The 18,740-nt window shown below is 37.8% G+C and overlaps 1 protein-coding gene across 3 annotated transcripts in view; it reads left to right on the top strand.

Moving 5' to 3' along the window:
• SNAP91 (synaptosome associated protein 91) overlaps positions 1-18,740 on the top strand; it is a 104,232-nt gene that overhangs the window by 2,517 nt on the left and 82,975 nt on the right. For all 3 annotated transcript variants that reach the window (XM_039249772.1, XM_039249771.1, XM_039249770.1), the window contains exons 4-7: positions 1,063-1,156; positions 2,822-2,933; positions 12,719-12,825; positions 18,310-18,351. In XM_039249772.1, coding sequence (XP_039105703.1) covers positions 1,063-1,156; positions 2,822-2,933; positions 12,719-12,825; positions 18,310-18,351 — 355 coding nt within the window. The remainder of the gene's footprint in view (positions 1-1,062; positions 1,157-2,821; positions 2,934-12,718; positions 12,826-18,309; positions 18,352-18,740) is intronic.

The following is an 18,740-nucleotide window of genomic DNA, read 5'->3' as shown; positions in this document are numbered from 1 at the left end:
TGGAGGTTTAATATTTTAGTCTCAAGAATCCACACAAAAAGATAAAACTTAATTTTTCTAATACTGACCCAGGCTTAGCTTTGAAGTATTTTTTTTTTTATCATGGTGGTGAACAATATAAACTTGGCCATTCAAAATAATTAGCTTCTTGTGGGTGAACATTTTATAGAATTGGGTTTTTACTTCATCTCTTGCTCATTATAGATGATTCTGGTTTACGTGCTTTTCTCTGACTTCCTACATGGGCCTGGATAGCCATGGCTGTTGTTACCAGCTGCATTGCAGCCTTTCTGCAGTAGGTCCATAGCCTTCATAGGAACTTCTGCACCGTTTAATGGGCACATAAAGATACTTTGGGATGCTTTCCGTGCCATTGAAGTGGGAGAGACCCTGAAAGTTGCCATCATTAGCCTGTTCACCTCACCTGGGTATTTCCCTCAGCTACTTCGATACTGCATGCCTGCACCATCACTGGACGCAGGGGCTCCATAAGAGGCCTGTGGGTGGGCACAGGGTTCAGTGCCCTATCTGATGCACCCTCTGCCATGAACCTCCGGTTGTGTCCTCTGCAGCTAGTGAAATTCTATCTCGTTTTGCCCAAACTGTGCATATCTGCTTGCTTTTTCTTCTCTTGCTAGTTAATAGTATACAATCTGCACTCCCAGCCCTATGGGTTTTGAAGGCTTCTAAGACCTGTGTTCTGTCCCTTTCTCAGTACAAACAAACAAATTGGCATTCACTAAACATATACCTCTGTTATAGATTTGGAAAAATCCATCCAATAATTCAACTGATATCTTTTGTTCAGACCACACTGGTTTCTTCCTTAGGGCAGTGCAGAGATAAAGAAAGTATTGCCTGTGTGATTGAGGAACAAGAATGGGTAAGAGGAAGTAGTGTAGAGAGGGTAATCAACTACAGCCTCTTAATATCTCAAAATCATCCTGTAAGATTAACAAGGAAATGGGGACAATGGGGAGCTTAGAAGAATGCATGTGGTCTTGAATTTTTGATATTCAAGAAAGTTTTATCTTTTTTTTTTTAAAAAAAAAAAAATTGCAGGGCTGATGGTGTAATGAGGACAATGGCACCTGAAAAGCTACTAAAGAGTATGCCAATACTGCAGGGACAAATTGATGCACTGCTTGAATTTGATGTACGTATCTCACTAGAAAATGTTTCTTACACAGTCATTACTGTCTTTGGTTGAAGGTGGGCTACAAGTAAAGCTAGGAATATGCTCAGGAAACAGATTTAGGTCTCCCCAAACCAAATGAACTCCCTAAATGAACACTTCCTTTAGGCTCTTAGCACAGGAGAGATGACTTTGGTTACCCAGTTTGTTTGAACACTTTACCAGGTGTTTACTTAAGTCATGGAAAAATACAAATGGTGCGTTCTTGGAACCCCACTTCAGAACAGGATGATGGTCTCCTGTTGTATTTGAGAGGATGAAGTAGCTACAAGTTGTTCCTTAGGCAGCTAAATAACTTAGTCTGCTGTTAGAGGCCATTTTATATAGACAGCTTAGATGATGCCATCTACCAAATAGAATTTTCTTTGCTTTTTCATGGTCTTTCTTCCTAGTAATACCAACATGACATGTGTCTTAAAACCATGCCTGTATCTTGAGTGTGGAGGTAAATACACTGACCTATGTATGTATAAGATTATGTAGAAAAGCACACACATACACACACACTCTTGAGTACAACTGAAACGGGAAATCTGAATAAGATTGGTGGATTGTAGCAATATCAGTATCCTAGTTGTGATATTGTACAGTTATTTTGCAAGATGTTACCATTGGGAGAAACTGAATAAATGGTATATAGAATTGCTATATTTTTTTACAATTGCATGTGGATTTATGGTTATTTCAAAATGAAAAGCTTGAATAAACATGTCTGATTCACAAAAATAAAATATTCTGACATGTAAGAAGATTCTTGACTCACTTTGTTAGCTTTCCTTTCTTTTGATGGTTGCCTGAAACAAAAATTTCCCTCTAATGTTAGTAACTTAAAATTTCTGTTAAAATTACCCAGTTTACTCTATTTAAACTGAGTCCTAGTCACTGCATTCATCTCTTGTGAAATTTCGGTAAAAGCAGCAAACCATGTTGTTGGTTTGATGGATTTTACAGTAAGGATTTCACTAAGTATTTATGGAATTGCTTCTCTTAGCTTTTTTCTCTTTATTCACTTATTTTTCTTTGCTTTTCTTGCCCTTAAAAACAGTGCTGTCTTAGGTGGGAAAAGTCATACAGGAAAAAAGAACAGACCTTGAGGAGTTGTGAACAAGGGTTGGGGATAAGGAGAAATTATTCTTCTTTGTGTTTGTGATTAGACTATTTGGTGGATGGGTGAATGTTATAAGTCTCAAGAATTATTTTGGAGGTCGCTGACTAAGGTGTCTATACCCCATGATGTGCTTCCTCACTGAATCACTGCAGGTCCCTGGAGCCTGAACCCTTCCACAGAGACCTTTACCTAGGGGAAGTGGAAGAATATAATATAACATAGTAAAAGTAACAAAAGACTACGTGTTTAGAAGTGTATTTGATTGAGCTATGGATCCATCAAATAGGATGTATAGATGTCTTATAATTGATAGGACTAACTTCATTGACTGGAATTGAAGCAAAAAATATATATACAGTCCATCTTTTAATATTGGTAGAGCTACTACAAGAGTTATATACAACACTTGTAGAACGTGAATTAATTTCTTAGTAATCATTTGAAACTTTTCCATGTGCTCTGAGAAAAATTGTCATTTAATGACATGCAATTAACATTAAATTTTTCCTTTTTTATAGGTGCATCCAAATGAACTAACAAATGGTGTCATAAATGCTGCATTTATGCTTCTTTTCAAAGATCTTATCAAACTTTTTGCTTGCTACAATGATGGTGTTATTAACTTACTTGGTATGTAGAACTGCTAATGGTGTCTTTGAATAGAGACTGTATCAGAATGCAAAGATTTGGGTACTATGGACTTAATACATAATAATATAAATATATGATTCATTGAGGTCACATTTCTCTGTTCTTATATCAGTCAAGATTGAGTGCAGGAAACATAAGGCACTCTAGATGTTTTAAGCAGAAAGCGATTTTATACAGGGATTTTGGTGCTTACGAAATATTGGAATGACTGAAGGTTCGTCCCAATATGTTCTTCTCCACTGTGCTCTAACAGCTACCTCTGGTGCCACCTGTAGAGATGTGTAGGGAGAAAGAAGCCACTTGGCACCTCATTAAGTATAAGGGCTACCCCAGCTCCTTGGTTCCTTGACACATATACTCCAACAGTGATGAGCAAGGTACCATATCCTGACCAGTGGTTCAGAGCATATGCTAGAATCTTAACTTCTTAAGGTATCTTCTTAGAGTGGGTTTAAAATAGTGTCTTCTGCAGACCATTCCATCATTATGTAAGGTCAGCTATTTCCGGACTGAAAGGATTCATGCTAAGACTGACAAATTCTGTGGGATGCATCTGTTGTCTCACTTCTTGTGCAGTAAAATAGAAGTAGGATTGTGTGAGATACCATGATGGGGAGTAATTCCACAGATGGTGGTACTGGCGGAGCAATATGGGCAGAGGTGATAAATCCATATCCAGGATGAATTGTCTGTTAAGATCTGTTCCCTGGTAAAAGGAATTAATCCTTAACCTTTTACTTGGTGGATGACTCCATACTTCCTGGATTAAGATGCTGTGATAGAGGCTCAGCATTGATCTCTGATTTTGACAGAATAAGGACTTAGCAACAATGGCAGATATATCAGACTGTGTGGTTGGACCTATTCATAACCTCCATTTCTTATGTAATAGGCACTTTGTTCATCAACGTATGGAGTCCTCTTATCACCCTGATCACTGAGAACCTTTTTGTGGCATATGGCCATTGATCTACATTTGCATGGAATGAAAATAGTCTCATGCTCTTTATCCATTCTGAAAGGTCCACCCACTCCTTTTCTCCAGACCTTGTCACCAATCTTCCAGTTTTAATTTTTCCAAGTCCCGAGTCATCCAGGTCAGCAATTAGTTTGCTCATAGTTTGGGGTAGTTCCATTTGTCTCATTATCTTTCCTTTGACCTACAGTGGAAATCATATAGATATGCTGTTTGAAGTTTGGCCTATAGTGAAAGATTTCTTTCCACTCTCAAAGTCACCCCTTTGTGGGGATTTAATGATTCAGCAAACCACTTTTCATTAGTGCCAGCATGAGAAACCATCTCTAAACCAACCTTGAATTCTTTCTCTCCTCAGGCTGCTGGTCATGGGGAACTCCCCAGAGGCCATGGGTGTCATTGGAGGGAGAAGTGCAGTGCAGAAGTATCAGTGCTCTGGGAACATGAACCATCTGTTCATACAGCCTGCACGGGTATTCAGAGTTGGCTTGAGGCTGACCTCTTCCATACCACTCTCATTTGATGATAGAGTATTCTCGCACTTGCCCAGCTTATGGGTTTGTAAATTAGATAACACTTGAGGTCTTATGATCACTTGATATTCTATGGTTAGAATCTCAGCCTCTATAAGCAAGCCAAGAACAGTTTTTCCAAAGGAGATTAGTTATTGTGTGAAGAAGACATGGCTCTGCTCCAAAGCACTAGAGGCTTCCACTGTATTTTCCTACTGGAGTGTGCCAGATGCATTCTGCAGTATTTGGATCTGCCGCAGACACTTTTGAGTACTTTTAGGTTTGAGGGAACAAAGGCCCATGTGGCTCCAGTTTGGAGCAGTGGCAGAGCCCTCCCCTGATCTGGATCCTACTTATATCTGACACCATCTCTGATACGTTTTTTAGAGTAGAGCACACACATATTGTATATGTTACCTCCAAAACTAAAAATTCTCAGCAAAATTTTTACCTACGTTATAGTTACAGGGGATGCATGAAGCAATTTGTCTTTGACATGGAGGGAACCTTGGGACCCTAAGAAACTGTTGATGTGGCAGGTCTCTGAACTTTCATAAATTGTCTCCCACCCCATGACATACATGTGATTTATCAAGGCACCTAGCATAACTGAAATTCTTGCCCACCGGGTACAATCAGCCTGATATCATTAGCGTGACAACCCATGGGATTATGACAGCTACAGAGGTTGATATCATTGAAATAAGACAGCAAGTGTATGATATCATCCCTGCCAGATGAAAGCAAACTACTTCTGATGAGCTCTGTTTATTGGGATAGAGATAAAAGAGTTTGCTGGTTTGATAACTGGCTACCAAGTGTCAAGAGTGATGCTGATTTTATGCTGTTAAGGAGGAAACGTCTGGAAATCTGCAAGCCGGGGTCATCACCTCATTAGGTTCACAGTAACTTACCATAAAGGACTCTCTACAACCCATGTCACAAACCAGATATGCAAGTTAACTGAGGAAATGATAGAATTGCTACCCCTGTATCTTTTAAGAGGTTAGGAAACCAGTGTGGGGACTCTGCTAGTTTCATAGCATTTCCATTAGAAATATATATTCAGGAAACTGGGGAAATAACCACAAATAGTGTCACATACCCACTGGATCCACTTTTCTTTTAATCACCTAATCTCCAAAAAGCTTCTGCTAAGATGAGTAGAACAAATGGTGACATTCTGGGTCCACAGGGAGTAGCATCAGCTTAGAGTCAGTGTCCCTGAAAAGTCTGGGTATGACCCCTTCCCTTGGCTATAGTCACCCTGGTAAGGGTCCCTTTTGCAGAAGAGTAAGAAAAAGTGCTTTTGGCTGTGTTTCAAGGACATTTCTCAAGACTATTTGGAGAGCTTATTAAAATTCAGCTTGCTAAACCTCAACCCAGACTTTCTAAGTTGTGTGGTAGGGCCTGGGAATTTGCATTCCTAATAAGGTCCTGAGAGATGGACTTCAGTTTGGGAATCATTCTTTTAGCACTACTTCCAGATACTCAGGCTAGCATTTTGAATCCATGTTTTTTGGCATGTGCATCCAGATTGACAAATTATCATTTATATCCAAAATCTAACTTAATACACTTTCATTCCTGATCAGAACCTTTAGAATCCATAGCAGCTGTCTACATTTTTATCGAGGGTTGCCAGATCCAGAGGGAAAAATACAAGATGCCCACTTAAATATGTATTCAGATCAACATGAATAATTTGTTACAAGAGAAAGAGAATGTGCATGTGCTTACATGAGGGGGAGGGGCAGAGAGAGAGAGAGCAACCCAAGAAGGCTCCATGCCAAGTGCAGAGCCCTGTGTGGGGCTTGACCCTATGACTGTAAGATCATGACCCGAGCCAAAATGAAGAGTCAGACACCAAACCAACTGAGTCACCCAGGTGCCCTATGAATGATTATTTTAGTATTAGATCCCATGCAATAGTTGAGACATACTTATACTCAAAAGTTATCTATTTACAATTTAAATCAATGTCTTGTGTTTTATCTGGAAACCCTTCTGCCAACAGAAATTTGTAAGAACTTGCACTTCTTTTAGCCTATATATTTTTTCCTCCTGGGTCAGACTTTGTACTTATCTCCCTAGGGCATGCTGGCCTCTAAATCTCATTCTAGGTATTAAGGAAGTTGGCAAGGGGAAAGGGGTAAGAAATAGATGGATTGGACATGAGAAAATTTTTCATTCCCTCATGAAAGGTGACTTGACAGGATCTCCAAACAAGGCAGGACCAGCCTCTTCAGACGGAGAAGGTAAAGCTTCTAGCAAGAGATAGCTCACTTTGGTTTGAATCCAACCAAGCACCCTCCTTTCCAGTTTTCCTTCTCAATAAACATCCTAACTTTCACGAAGGAGACCATGTTGAGGCTGGGAATTTAACTTAATGACATATGTTGTAATTCAGCAACCTACAAGATTAGACTCTCTGACTTTGAGCGATGACAGCCCCGTGTCTGCCAGAGATAAGATTATTTGAGGGCACTTTTGGAGTATCACTGTCTGACTGGTGCCTTGAGCCAATAATTTAAAATCCTGTGTTGTCATTGTTCTTTGGAGTCAGGAGCAACCATTCACTCCATATTCCATTTGCCCTATTCCCCTCATGGTGGTCTATCCCAGCAGCTTGGTCTGGTAAGCTTTATTTTAGCTGCTCATTTCAGAAAACCATAGGTGGTGATTTAAGTAAGTATTTTACTTCTACATGGCACAGGACTGTGAGAATCAACTTTCTGATAGTTGTGGGCGGTCATCACTGCCTTCGGATCCAGCCAGTTACACACCTAATCCCAGATTCTCATCCTTGACATTTTTGAGGGTCTGATTTCTACAACCTCTTCAGATACTAAATACAACATACTTATTCAGGAAACAGAAACCCCTCGACATACTCTAAATTTAGAATGGGATCTAATGTAGGGAGTTGGGTCCTTAAGTAATTATCAGAAGCCTGCAGGACCTGGTCTAGGCCCAGCCTCCTGAATGACTTCAGAGTAATAAATTGTCACACACCAGGGAAGCTACTACTTCCGAGGCCACCACTTTATGGTACACTAAAAATAAGAAGCTGCTTCCGCCACCTCAGCTGCCTTGCAGCCCTAGGAAACTGAAGAAGGGTCACCTGAGGCTACAGTCCAGGAAGTAGGGAGTCACATCAAGTAGGAGTAACCACTACTCCTCAAAACCCAGGAAGTTGGAGGGTGGATGCTGGAATGCTGGTGAAATATAACCTCACACTTCTGGGAACTTTCTTGTCACAGAAATAGTTAAAAATGTACAGGAAGATGGTTTCTTGCCTCTGTTTTACTTTCCAGATCACTCACAGGTCTAATTTACAGAACTGAATTTGCATCTAACATCCTGGCTTCTCTGCAAAGAGAAAGGAGAATGGAGGTTGGTTAAGGCAGTCAGACACACTGCTCTTAGAGATGCTGCCTTACTGGGAAAAGATTCCTGCCCTTAATATGTAATGCAGCACTGTATTACCTTTATTTCAGGTGGGAGGGTTTCTCAGTAAACCGAACAACAGATCTTCCCATTCTCTTTTGTTGGCCTTATTTTACTCTTCCTTTGGACTCATAAGTGTCAGTTTTTGTTAAAGTTCATTTCTAGCCACTTTTTTATGTGTATATTTTTTGTTGAAAACCCTGTGGTTTCCTATGGAGATACAAATCTCAAAAATCTGTTATTTCAGGCCTTACCTTTCTTCTGACCTTCAGTTTTACAGGTCTTATTTATAGACACTAAAATTTAGACATTGTGTCTTTAAAATTTAGCAATCTCCAAAAAATGAACTCTTGAATTTGCTCTTCCTAATCTCTTTGTTTCTGTTGATATGTAATGAGTCTTTTAAACCTAAAACTTGCTGTCTTTGAGTTGCTTGTCTTAACTTCGTAGCCAGTCCAAAATGAAGTTCTGCTGACCTAAACACTTGTGCCCTCTCACTAATATGTAGCCTTGTTTGTTTCCTACTTCTGCTTCAAGAACATTGGACTCAACTGCCTTTGCAATTTACTTAGCAGTTAAACATGTGAAGCTAGGGTCACATGGGTGGCTCAGTCAGTTAAGCATCTGACTCTTGATTTCAGCTCAAGTCATGATCTCGCAGTTCATAAGATCGAGCTCTGTGCTGGGCTCCGTGCTGATAGTGCAGAGCCTCCTTGGGATTCTCTAGAGAGAGTATGCAAATTCAGTTCTGTAAATTAGACCTGTGAGTGATCTGGAAAGTAAAACAGAGGCAAGAAACCATCTTCCTGTACATTTTTAGCTATTTCTGTGACAAGAAAGTTCCCTCTCGCTCTGCCCCTCATCTGCACCCACTCCCTTTCAAAAATAAATAAACTTAAAAAACATATGAAGCCATATGATTCTCCTTGATTGTCTTGAACATCTACTTACATGCAGCTCTGTTTTACTTTATTTTGACTTCAGAGATAAGATTATAGTAAAAATGGGCATTTTCTCTTTATATTAAACTAATAATGCAATATATATTTTTATTTCATTTAATTTGAAAAAGAGAGCCTGTTGGCTAACATTAGGAACAGAAAAGGTGAGCTAGTTGTATCTCCATATTAAAGACCTGACTTCAAAAGGGGTAGAGATGTGCATTCTTGCCTCATCACATTCTGGTGTTGAGTGGCCTCCATTCAGCGTTGTTGTCAAATTACTCATGTGAAAGTAACACTCTAGAGGATAGGTATACTTGCTATCCTGAGTGTTTTGAGACAGATATGATTTTTTTTGTTTGTTTACTAAATAGTACTAGGAATTAGGCTTATAAATGCACTGTGGGTTAGTTTTAATCAAGGACTTCATGAACAATTCTTTGCATCTAATGTTGTAATCAAGAATGGTGCTGCAAATCTTTGCAAACATTTTATCACTATGATGAAGCTGTGGTGTGCAAGCAAGAAGATGCTTTCCTTCTGACAAATGGCCATTAGTAATAGTCCACATGCAAAACCTCAGTGTATTTCACAGGATGAGATTCCTTTTCATCCAATTCTTTTCCTTAGGACAATTGTCCTTTGAATATTAATATGATGAGGGAATTTATCAACATGTTTTAAAGATTATGTTACAAAGGCCAGATTTGAAATTTAATACTGAAAATCAACATACGTTATCTTTCGTGTGACATAAAGACAGAGGCTCCTTTCTGGATGACCCATCCCTTCTGTTAAGAGTATTAATTTCTTGGGGTGCCTGGGTGGCTCAGTTGGTTAAGTGTCCAACTTCAGCTCAGGTCATGATCTCCGAGTTCATGAGTTTGAGCTCCACGTTGGGCTCTGTGCTGACAGCTCAGAGCCTGGAGCCTGCTTCAGATTCTGTGTGTCCCTCTCTCTTGGCCTCTACCCACCCAGTCAAAAATAAATAAACATTAAAAAAAATTTTTAAAGGAGTATTTCTCAGGGTACCTGGGTGGCTCAGTCAATTAAGCATCTGACTTCAGCTCAGGTTATGATCTCACGGTTCATGGGTTTGAAGCCCCTTGTCAGGCTCTGTGCTGACAGCTCAGAGCCTGGAGCCTGCTTCAGATTCTGTGTCTCTTTCTCTCTGCCCCTTCCCCATTCATGTTCTCTCTCTCTCTCTCTCTCTCTTTCTCTCTCTCTCTCTTAAAAATAAATAAATACTTTAAAAAATTGAGTATTAATTTCTCTTGGCTATTCCCTAGTCTCTGAGGGAACAAGGGAACCTCACAGCTTCACTTATCAGTACATGTTGCTTTGCTGTGTCATTACCACTGTTACAGAAACAACTATGAAATTATAACTTAAAGCCATAATAATTTTATATCTTTTGTTCCCATATCCTAAATTACCATGAAAGATAAGAACAATTTAAAAAAGCATTAGATTCTTTTTCAGAGGTGATGCATTAGTTCTTTTTCAGAATTTTTAAATGTTTTATTTATTTATTTATTTGAGAGTGAGACAGAATGAGCAGGGGAAGGTCAGAGAGAGAGGGAGCCACAGAATCTGAAACTGGCTCCAGGCTGCGAGCTGTCAGCCCAGAGCCCAACACAGGGCTCGAACCCACGAACCATGAGATCATGACCTGAGCCGAAGTCAGACACTTAACCGACTGAGCCACCCAGGCACCCTCTGATGCATTAGTTCTAAAAAGAAATTGAGGTTATTCGGTTGATTCCTCTTTTTGTTTATTGCTGAAGATCTGATGCAAAGAAATAAATTTAGATTAATAAAGAAGGGTAATTTAGACATTTGGAAGAAAGTATTTATGTGAAGATTATTTAAAAAGAAAGAAAGAAAATTATGTTTTACCAGAATAGTCCTTTGTTTTCCCAAAAGTTTAAGCTAAAAAAGATTTGTTCCCTTATAGCACCATGATTCCATCTGTAGCATTTGAAAACAGGGTTGGGTGGATAAAGATTAGATTTGGCCATTTTTTAAAAATTGAAGTATAGCTGACACACAATATTATATTCATTTCAGATGTATAACATTTTGATTTGATGATTTTATACATCATCGCTCAGTGCTCACCATAAGTGTAGTCACCATCTGTCATGACACAGTGTTATCATAGTATTATATATGGGAAGGGAAAATTAACTGTATTCCCTATGCTGTGCTTTTTATCTCTGTGACTGATTTATTTTATAATTGGAAGTGTGTACCTCTTAATTCCCTTCATCTATTTCAACCATAAGTTTGTTCTCTGAATATAAGAGTCTGTTTGTTTTTTGTTTTGCTTTTTAAATTCTACATATAAGTAAAATCATATGGCATTTGTCTTTCTCTGTCTGACTTGCTTCACTTAGCATAATACCTTCTGGGTTAGATTGGCCATTTTTTAAAAGCCTCACTTCCCTCTCAAATCTCAATTGGAAAACAGTATGTGTTTGTTTTCTTGATTTTTTTTCTTCCCTTGAATGCCCTACAGGGGAGGTCTGTGTTAAATGTAAAATTACCCAGACTGTCAACAGAAGGTAATGAGTAGCTATCCTCAATAATTAGTTCTTTGTGTAATTATATATTATTAAGCCTTTCTTGAGAAAATTAAAAATACTTTTAAGGTAGTAAAATTACATGCTGAATGAAATTAAGAACTTTAAAATATGAGAGAATATAAAAATAGCATGAGTTTAACAATGTGAAAATATAAAATAATGAAGAGTACTGAATCATATTTAGTTTTGATCTAGAATTGCCTGGAAGCTAGGGCAGGGTCTACTATATCGTCATCTGCAATGTCAATAATTATTGATTGAATCAACAGATGACTGGCTGGCAAAATTAGTGATAAAGTAATGGTAGGAAAACTTTGGTTTCCTTCCAAAGATGTATGGAAAAAATACACTCACATACTATAATTATGATGGAACCTATGATTCAAACCTTACTGATTGTGAATTCCAGTTTTTGAGAGTGCAAGAGAGAACAGCAAAGAAATCCTCTGTTTTTCTGTCTAGGAAGCTGAAGTTTAAGGAAAAGGGTACAATTATGGACTAGAAAGTCATGATGAGTTTGGTAAACCAAATGTTTTCCACAAAACTCCACTACTTTGTAACTAAGAGACACATTATAATGTTTGAAAAATTCATCTATGGACAACTAAGGCATCAATTTATACAGAGTATAGACAATTTAAAGAATTCTTTAATTGGACAAATTTATTGCTTTATGACATATAGATTAATGGTTTATGATGAGCTAGCAAGAAAATAAGTTTGCTGTGGAATGCAGTCATAACTTTTGAGGTTATCAGCAAGTATTTGATAAAGCAGGGTACTGGGATATATGGATCATGAGTTTCAATTGTGACATTTCATATGTTCTTCTACTTTAATTGTACTTCTGTTATATAAATGCCTTTATTTGAGACACCTAGAACATAATACTGTTCTCAAACTTTGCAGGTCTCATTGGTTAGGGGCATTAGTACCTCATGTGGGTTTTAGAGCCTACTGTTTTTGACCCAAACATTCATGTTAGTTTTTTTTAATTGTTTTATTTATTTTTATTTTATTTTTTAATGTTTGTTTACTTATTTTTGAGAAAGAAAGAGCAAGCACAGGCAGGAGAGGGGTGAAGAGAAGGATAAACAGAATCTCATGCAGGCTCTGCACTGACAGCCTGATGCGCACAAACCATTAGATCATGACCTGAGCTGAGTGAGATCTAGAGTCTGATGCTTAACCAATTGTGCCACCCAGGCACCCTTAAGTTTTAATTAATAGTTTAACATAAGCTTAGAAGAAAATTGAATATAATAGCCTTTACCATATTCTTATCTATCTCTTCCAGAAAAGTTTTTTGAAATGAAGAAAGGACAATGTAAAGATGCCCTAGAAATTTACAAACGATTTCTAACTAGAATGACACGAGTATCTGAATTTCTCAAGGTTGCAGAGGTAAGTAATATTAAGCTTTGTTGGAAATATAATTTAAGAATATTAACTTATGTATCTGGAGTCAATAATAGGGTTTATAACCTGTCAAGACATTCTGTCCCAGAGCCCCAGTGTGCTAGGGTTGGAAGTGACCTCAGAGGTCATGTCGTCCGGCTTCTCGCTCAGAACTCTACTCTGCTCCTGCGTCCCAGTTAGATGACCATTCTGTGTTCAAATACAGGTGTCCTGGATACTGAGAAGATTCACAGCTCTGCAAGGTGGTTCAACCCTCCTTCCTACTTAATGGCTATCTTTGACCATAAGGAAGGGCTTCCTTTTTTCACTGAACTCTGAGAAAAAAAAAGGCCCGTAGGAAATTCTGTGTATTGTTAGTGTGGAGAAGTCATAAATATGAACTTACTTTGTCAATGATTTAAACACAATGAAAAAATTAAACAGAAAATGTCATTAATTTTATGAAGTTTGTACATTGTTTCTTAATCACAATAACTGTGTAACCATATAGTTGGTGTTCCTGAGGTTACCTGTAAGCTAGTATATGAATCCATTATTGATAAACACTGATATTGGAAGTTATGACCTTGTTATTATAGTCCTTTGGCAGCATGACCAGTCGGTTCTTATCTTACATGTCAGTGAACGAATTGTTAGGACTACCTGGTGTGCTGCATGAGAGGATTCTGAAGCTCAGCAGAAAAGTGTATGATACCATGCACTTGGGATATTCATGCCATGGTTTTGCTATTTTTACCATTTTTAGAATATAGCACCAGAACATGAATTTTAAACACACAACTCCAAAAACACTCTAGTTTGTGCATTATCTTTCAAATTTCATTTATTCATGGGAATAATGATTGTCACATTCATATTAGGAGACTAAATAAAGTTGTAAAACGCTATCTCTTGACCTTTGGCCCAAATAGTTTGTAATCAGATAAAGGTCTTTTTTTTTTATGTATAATATGGGAAACAAGAGTAAAGAAGAGTGTATAGGAACTACATACACATTAAAGCATATTCATGTGTACTTCTCGCAAGTTTATTGATGTTGGTTGTCTTTAAGGAAGGATAGAATTGCTTGAAACTTTTGCTTTTGCTGCCACACTAGTTTTATTTTTTGTATTTAATAAGATTTTCCTGTGGTTTAACCTTAGTTATCAATATAATCTAGTAAAATTTGTCTTTTTAATAGCAAATTTTAATAATGCCTAAGCATCCAGACAGAACCTCCTTTCATTGTTTCATTAATTCCTGGTGGACATGCTACCCCGTTTTCTTATCTCTAATTGTATTATTAAGGTAAGAAGCTGGGCATGTGACAACCTGGGATATACATTTCTCTAATCAGTACTGTAAGGCTGGGTTTAAGGTTGTCATGAGAAGGGGGTTATTTATTAAATCATTATGTTTTTATTTTTAAAATATTTTTAATGTTTATTTATTTTGAGAGAGAGAGTCTGTATGAGTGAGCAGGGGAGGGGCAGTGAGATAGAATCCTAAGCAAGGCTCCATCTCATGACCATGACATCATGACCTGAGCCCAAATCAGACATTTAATGACTGAGCCAAACAGGGGCCCCATTCTTTTTTTAGATGTAAACTTTTATTTTATGTCTCTTGATAACCTCATGTCACCACAGACCCATTTCAGGCTGTTGAGAAGGAAATATATGGAAATTCAATGTCATTTTGAGAGTTTTTCTTCAAATAACTGAATACAATATTATACTTTTATTTGAACATTATGACCAACACTTTTTTACAGAATGATACTAATTTATAAAATTATTTTAGTAGAATAAATGCTAACCCACAATGGGCTAACGATAGCTATTTGTGTTTTCTTTCTTTAAATTACATTGTTCATAATTTAGACATTAATTGTTTGAATACCAGTGTTGAGTGGTTTGGTTATTATTGGTAAATACGGAAATTTCTTAACACATGTACAAAGCTTCTCTCTCTACCAGACAGCTCTTGTGTGGTGTATGTATGTGTGGACTCATATCAAATAGCTACCTTGTAGTTAGTACCATTTCCCTGAAGAATGTACAAAAGACTTGCAGAATGTCATTTTTTTTTTTTTTTTTTACAAATAGTTTATTGTCAAATTAGTTTCTACATAACACTCAGTGCTCATCCCCAAAGTGCCCTCCTTCATGCCCATCCTCCCCTCCCCCCCACATCCATCAGTCCTCAGTTTTTGTCAGCATTCAAGAGTCTCTCATGGTTTGCCTCTCTCCCTTTCCCCCACCATTTCCGCCCTTCTTCTCCCCCTTGGTCCTCCGTCAAGTTCCTCCTAATCCTCCTATACGTGCAAACATATGATATTTGTCCTTCTCTGCCTGACTTATTTCGCTCAGCATAACACCCTCATGGTCCATCCATGTAGCTACACATGGCCAGATTTCATTGTTTCTCATTGCCATGTAGTATTCCATGGTATAGATAAACCACACTGAGATACCACCTCACTCCAGTCAGAGTGGCTAAAATGAGCAAATCAGAGAACTCTAGATGCTGGCGAGGATGTGGAGAAACGGGCACCCTCCTTCACTGTTGGTGGGAATGTAAACTGGTACAGCCCCTCTGGAAAACAGTGTGGAGGTTCCTCAGGAAACTAACAATAGAACTCCCTTATGACCCAGCAATAGCACTGCTAGGAATTTACCCAAGGGATACAGAAATGCTGAGGCAGAATGTCATTTTTAAAATACACTGTGTGTGTGTGTGTGTGTGTGTGTAGGCTATTTGGCAAATGTTAGTAAATTGCCATACTAAAAGAAATGTAGACTTGTCAAGCAACTAGTATGGAAATATTCAAATGTCCCAGAAGAATTGCTTAAAGTGTAGAAAACTTTCCATGTTTTGAATTCTTACAATGAAGCCTCCTAAAGCAGAGAACTGAAACTTTGTAAAATGGTTGTTTTATAGGTAATAGGCATTTTTGCTAAACACACTTCCCTTTTTATAGAACTAAGTTATTCTTAGTTTGCTATTCTAAGATAAATACCAAGTCGTAGGAGTTATATCTCCCAGAATATTTGCAGACAGAAAGTAATGAGATTTCTGTAATACAGCCACCCCTCAGCTTAAGCCTCCAATTACATTATGGTTCAGAAGTTCAGGTGAGTGAAAATAGCAGTGTCAAGGAGGAATTCCTAAATTATGTCTTTCTGTTCAAGAAGGCTGTGTTAACTATTTAAGAGAAACACATCACCTTTTACCGAGATGATCCCAATATTAAAGATCCATAATACTTTAATTTCAAAAATGCTAATAACTTCATTCATATTAATATTTTAATGGATGGATCACCTAACGGGGTATTAAAATATGGAAATAAATGAAGTTACCTTAGTTTATAATTTCCATAATTTGTAATATTTAAGTGAGTTTAGGGAAGCAGGAGTAGCTTCCCTAAAGTCAGAGTTCAGTCGTTAGCAGGTAATGTCTCTACGTCTAGGAGGAATCTGCAGCCTAAGTTGCTCTAGAAGGGTGAGAGTCAGTGCTCTACATCAGTAGTTCTTCACACTGGGCAGTTAATGCTCCCCTCACCTCCCCAGCTACCAATGTCCTGAGATATTTTTGGTTGTCGCAACTGTAGGTGGGGCAGGTCTACAGGCACCCAGTGGGTAGAGACCAAGGATATTGCCAGTATCCTACAGTGCACAAGACAAACCTCATCAAAGAATTATCATTATCATCCCAAAATGTGAATAGTACCAAGGCTGGTAAATCCTGCAATAGAGAAAGTAAAAGCAGTAGCTTCATTAAGCATTTGTTCACAGGTGGATTTTCCAACCTCTAGTTTGCCTTATTGTCATTGTAGGAGCCCAGCACTTAGGCTTCATGTATTTGCTTCTGCATTTCCATCAACATCAAAGCAGTTCATTTCTCAAAGAGAGAGACTTGATTTAACCTTTGTTTTTTGAGTGTAAATTTCATCTTTACATAAAATGAGAGAATTGAAGTTATTATTTGTATTTTTCTCCAAGTTTTTATTTTGAATAATTTTTAAACCTACGATGAGTTGATAGAGCATATATAGTGAACACCTATGTACTCTCTTCATTGATTCACTTCATTAATATATTCCCATAGTTGTGTTCTTTCTTGCTCTTTCTTTGACTTTTTCTGCATTTCCTCCCTCCGTTACCTCTCTTCCCCAAGCTACTAACACTAAAAATTCACATGTGCTTTCACCTAGTAATTCCACTTCTACAAATGTATCCTGCAGATGTATCCACACAGGTGCAAAATGGTGTGTGCAGCATTGTGTGTAGGCAAGAGATTGGAAGCAACTTGAGTGTTCATTAATACATGACTTGTTGTTTAATGGGGCGCCTGGGTGGCCTAGTCGGTTAAGCGTCCGACTTTCGCTTAGGTCATGATCTCGCGGTTGGTGGGTTCGAGCCCCGCGTTGGGCTCTGTGCTGACTCCCAGCTCAGAGCCTGGAGCCTATTTCAGAGTCTGTGTCTCCCTCTCTCTCTGACCCTCCTCTGCTCACGCTGTCTCTCTCTCTCTCTCTCCTAGAAATAAATAAATAAATAAATTTAAAAAAAAATACATGACTTGTTTAAGTAAATAATAGGAAAAGAAGCTATTGTAAAAAATAAGTGAACTCTGTGTTAATGTGGATATAGGTCTAAGATATATTGTTGAATGAAAAATATAAGCCTAGTGTATATAGTACACTAGTATTGTATAATAACATGGGAAATAAATATGTATTGATATATTTCCTATTTCCTTGGATATACATGAGGAAACCCTGGAAGGATACATAAGCAACAAACAGAATGGTTCTCTGTGGGAGGAGGGGTGGGCACTGTAACCTGAACAAGTTATTAAAACTAAATGAATCTTCCCTGTCCAGAGGACTTACTGGGTATAATTAATTTAAATTTAGTATAAGCATTTTTTAGACTTTTAGTTGTCTTTAGCCATGGAGAAAAACTTTAAATTTTATATTTCAATTTCTGGGGTGCCTGGGTGACTCAGTCGGTTAAGCGTCCAACTTCGGCTCAAGTCATGATCTTGTGGTTCGTGGGTTCAAGCCCCGCATCGGCTCTGTGCTGACAGCCAGCTCAGAGCCTGGACCCTGTTTCAGATTCTGTGTCTCCCTCTCTCTCTGACCCTCCCCTGCTCGCTCGCTCGCTCGCTCTCCCTCCCTCCCTCTCTCTCTCTCTCTCTCTCAGAAATAAATAAAACATTAAAAAATCGTATTTCAATGTTTTAAGTCTTTTTTGGGGTTCTAGTAAAATTTTTTTTTGCATTTGTTATATCTAACCACATTAACAAAATCATTTCTCTGTTGTATTGAATGGAAAACTACACAAAGCATATTTTCAAAGTGAGATTGACAGTTCTTTTATACCAAGATTGAGCTATGGTTAAGTAATTCTTGGGTAATCTGTTAAATGCAAAGAAGTTAATTTTAAAAATTCCCATTAAGTGACTTATTTTTTTAATCTGCAGCAAGTTGGCATTGATAAAGGTGACATTCCTGACCTCACACAGGTAAGTGATTCTCTGAGTAAAAAGTATAGGATGCATGAAATTATTACTCTGTGATTTGCCATCAGTTACCTAGATCATAGTCTTGTAAGCATTTAGTGCATTTTGAATTTAAGTTAACCACCTTTCTTGTAAATTATTCTAGATTTATTTTTTCTAGCTATCGAATATGTTTCTGGAGATAATGGGAAGATTTCCTTGCCCATTTAACAGTTTCTTCTTCTTTTTTTTTTTTTTTTTTTGCTAGTTAACAAAGAAAGTATTTAATACTTTGTCATAGATAGCATCTTACTTCCACAGAAAAAAGGCAATCTCTCATAACATAATTTTTTTCCCTTTTACTATCAAAACTTTTTACAGAAGCTTCCTGCTCCATTTCTTTTTTTTTTTTT

This window comes from Hyaena hyaena, unplaced genomic scaffold (genome assembly GCF_003009895.1).
Source record: "Hyaena hyaena isolate Hyena2069 unplaced genomic scaffold, ASM300989v1 scaffold_344, whole genome shotgun sequence".
Lineage (NCBI taxonomy): Eukaryota > Metazoa > Chordata > Mammalia > Carnivora > Hyaenidae > Hyaena > Hyaena hyaena.
Note: the sequence above shows the minus strand (reverse complement) of the source record. Positions and strands in the feature narration are given on the sequence as shown.